At 40.2% G+C, this 3,602-nt stretch overlaps 1 protein-coding gene across 3 annotated transcripts; it reads right to left on the minus strand.

Moving 5' to 3' along the window:
• Positions 1-678: 678 nt before the first annotated feature.
• LOC120066658 (peptide deformylase, mitochondrial-like) lies at positions 679-2,951 on the minus strand. Of its 3 annotated transcripts, none has more exons than XM_039018090.1 (3): positions 2,830-2,951; positions 1,881-2,512; positions 679-1,675 (listed from the first exon to the last, which is right to left on the minus strand). In XM_039018090.1, exons 2-3 carry the CDS (start codon positions 2,470-2,472, stop codon positions 1,518-1,520), a joined length of 750 nt encoding a protein of 249 aa, XP_038874018.1. In that variant the 5' UTR covers positions 2,473-2,512; positions 2,830-2,951; the 3' UTR covers positions 679-1,517. The 3 variants fall into 3 exon arrangements, with proteins under 3 accessions (XP_038874018.1, XP_038874020.1, XP_038874019.1); XM_039018092.1 differs by having other exon boundaries at positions 2,843-2,950; XM_039018091.1 differs by lacking the exon at positions 2,830-2,951 and adding an exon at positions 2,631-2,748.
• Between the last annotated feature and the right edge of the window lie 651 nt (positions 2,952-3,602).

The raw sequence follows: 3,602 nt of genomic DNA on the forward strand, positions 1-3,602 counted from the left end.
AAAAACGGAATTGCTTTGCCACATTTCTTTCAGTATTACTTTATAGGGCCTTGTTGCAAACAGGATGCATGTTTTGGAATATTTTTATTCTGTACAGCCTTCCTTCTTTTCACTCAATTAGGTTAATATTGTGGAGTAACTACAATGTTGATCCATCCTCAGTTTTACCCTATCACAGCCATTAAACCCTGTAACTGTTTTAAAGTCACCATTGGCCTCATGGTGAAATCCCTGAGCAGTTTCCTTCCTCTCTTTCAACTGAGTTAGGAAGGACACCTGTAGTGACTGGCTGTATTGACACACTATCCAAAGTGTAATAACTTCACCATAATCAAAGGGATATTCAACGGTTGCTTTTTTTTTTACGCTTCTACCAATAGGTGTCCTTCTCTGCGAGGCATTGGAAAACCTTCCTGGTCTTTGTGGTTGAATCTGTTTGAAATTCACTGCTCGACTGAGGGACCTTACAGATAATTGTATGTGTGGGGTACAGAGACGAGGTAGTCGATTAAAAATCATGTAAAACACTATTATTGCGAACAGTGAGTCTATGTAACTTATGTGAATTGTTAAGCACATTTTTCCTCTTGCCATGAAATGTGGTTGAATACTTGACTTGAGACGTTTCAGCAATTTTTTATTAATTTGTAAACATAAAAAAATAAACATAATTCCACTTTGACATTATGGGATATTGTGTTCAGGATGTTAAATTCAGGCTGTAACACAACAACATGTGGAATAAGTCAAGGGGTGTGAATACTTTTAAGGCAAAGTACGTGTTGCCTTCAATTCAAAATACCCTTAATTTGTAATAATTTATACATTAGCTTTAGCCCACCCAGGGATTAAAAGTGAAGTGCCAAACTCTTGTATATTTTTCTATTTGGGGCTCTTGGTAGGTCCTTAAATTTCCCTGAAAGTGACCTTTGTTTTCCATAATAATTTATCCAGTCTCATTGACCGTTGGGATCTGGAGCCTTAAACTTATGTTGAGTCTGAAACCAGTGATTACATGTTGCAGCTCAAGATTTAAGATAATACTGCCAAATGTGGTTTGAGGTTAAGGTGTTTGTTTCCATTATTTGTTCTTTTTTCTGCAAGATATTTGAATTAAAATGGGATTTAAAATAGGAACAGATGTCTCTCGTGCTGTGCTTTTTAGATGTTGATGTTGAAATGCAGGATACTACAGCATATAAAAGCTATTCAGTTTTTTCTTTACTTCCAACATTCAGCAATATTTTCTCTGGTCAGCCATCTGGTGACACCACAGTTTAGTCAATATTTCAGTTCCTTTAAAAATATCCACACAAATTAAACAACTTGCAAGAGAATTGAATATTCATCCAGACTATAAATCTGCCTTCATAAATACATTATTTATTATTAAGAATTTACAGTTTAATCAGTCAAAGGAAAGGTTTCAGAATGGTCTTATCTGCTGCCATGTTATGTCCAAGAACTGTCTGTAAGTGCTGTGGGTCAATCAGGGTGACTAGGTTTGTTTGAAACAGCTACTCGTTCTTTGCTGCCCAGTTCACGTTAATGAAGGTTTTACTGTCCATGCGGTCAATGTATAGGACTCCATCCAAGTGATCCATCTCATGCTGTAGGATGCGTGCGGGCCAGCCGCTCACTTGCCAGGTCACAGGCTCTGCCTTCTCATTCAAGCCTTTGACACAAAAAATTAAAACATGAATTAAAAAAACAAACGCATGCCTAATTGATTTGATGTTGACCAGCCATGGGTCGAGAGATTTAGGTCTGATGGCTGTTTCGGGTACATTAAATCTGGGGTGTAATCATTACTCCAAACAGTTGCAAAACATAACTTTTTTAAAATTGAGCTGCTCTCTGGAACACGTTACTTATCTCACCTGAGACTTCCACAGAGAGGTAGCGTGGAACAGTGGCCGAGAACCCTGAGATGCTCTCACAGGCTTCCTGGAACAGAACTGTGCGTCCATCTAGGACTCGCAGCTGTGGGTTGATAAAGATCCGTAGAGGCACAGTGGTCAGACCGCGGGCTTCACGTGCAGCAGGCAAGCTGTCCTCCAACATGCGCTCTGGGAACTCCAGAGCTAAGATACGAAGTGGCACTCCAACTTGAGGTGCGCTCAGTCCCACACATTCAAATTTCCGCATCACCTTTACTATGGTGTGGATCACCTCCTGAACCTCCGGACCCTGTACTTCCCCAGGGTCTACCGCTGCAGCCTGGGCTCGCAGCACCGGTTCACCCACCTGGCAGACATGGGGGTATGGAGGACTTGGTGGGGGCTTGATCTTCCGCTTCATGTACTGTAGGTAGGAACGAACCTTGATGTTTGTAGAATAAGACCGGTAGGGGGCCATGGAGACAGGGACAACCCAGCCAATGGATCCAGTGGAATGGGGCCGTGGGGCTTTAGAAATACACATTCTGTAAGCACTAGTCAACAGCACTGAAGAGCTCACAGTTATATTCATGGCTGGGTTCAATCCTGGCAGTAGTCAGTCTGCTACAGCCCTGCAGGAGACAAGGAAAGAACTGTAAAGAAGGAAGTCAACAACTGTAAATATGGTCAACAACAAATTGGTGTTGGGCAAAGATAAGTATACATGCACATAAAAAATGGCCAGTTTACCAAATCAATATGTTGTGACCCGGGTATAATCAAAATAATTTCACATTATCACATGACAAGTTTACATGTTGAGCAGCTAACCTAGCTAGTAAGCTAATAGCTACAGCAGTTAGTTAGCTCACTGCACACGATACTGAAACCACGCAAATACAATGAACTCGAGTATCTTATCCCATGCAAGTGTTACACGTTTCCATACCATAAAACGTTACCCTAAATTGTATTATATTGATTGCAGTAGCAACAGTGATGCCATTCTAATACTGTAGTTCTTAAATTCATAAAAATAATCAAGAGCATGTAATGCCTTTAAGAGAATCACTTCCTGGTCAATTATTTCGTCAGGTCTTCAAAATAAAGGTTCTTTATTGTGGAAACGTGAATATTTATTTTATTTAAACTTTATTTAACTAGGCAAGTCAGTTAAGGGGGTAAAGATTGATTAACATATAATAATTTGTGCTGTATTGTACGCCTACCCATCATATTTGTATCGGTTGTGCTTTGTACATATTTAGCAGGTTCCCTTGAATACTTAATTTTTATAAGTCCTTGACGGTCCTGACCCGCAAGTATTTGGCCGTGTTTTATCGGCGGTCATTATGTTGCATTCAAAACAACTGGAAAGTCTGTCAGATCATGACGACAGTGACCTTCATTTCGGAACGCGATGACGCGTAATGCCGACCGGCTTTTAGGGGCAGACGACGGATGCATTTATTTTATCTAGTAAACATCCATCAATGATTTGGTTATTTATTAGCTATAATAAAACCAACCGTTCTAAATGCAAAGTGGTAATCAGATGTCTTATTCAAACTCAGCTTGCAAGCCTATCATGATGTTTGCCCTTTTCATAGTTACTTGTCTCAACCAGTGGCGATTTTAGCGTGTAAATGTTGGTGGGGCAAACTCCCCCAATTTTTTTTAGATGCATGCCAGCAAAGCCACTAAACAACACGTTAATTGCAC

This window comes from Salvelinus namaycush, chromosome 21 (genome assembly GCF_016432855.1).
Source record: "Salvelinus namaycush isolate Seneca chromosome 21, SaNama_1.0, whole genome shotgun sequence".
NCBI classification, from domain to species: domain Eukaryota; kingdom Metazoa; phylum Chordata; class Actinopteri; order Salmoniformes; family Salmonidae; genus Salvelinus; species Salvelinus namaycush.

Excerpts from the sequence above, each read along its gene's own strand:
- LOC120066658 (XM_039018090.1), bottom strand. The coding sequence starts at position 2,472 with ATGAATATAACTGTGAGCTCTTCAGTGCTGTTGACTAGTGCTTACAGA. Across the intron at positions 1,676-1,880 it reads CCTCTCTGTGGAAGTCTCAG|GCTTGAATGAGAAGGCAGAG; the intron begins GTGAGATAAGTA and ends TTTGTGTCAAAG.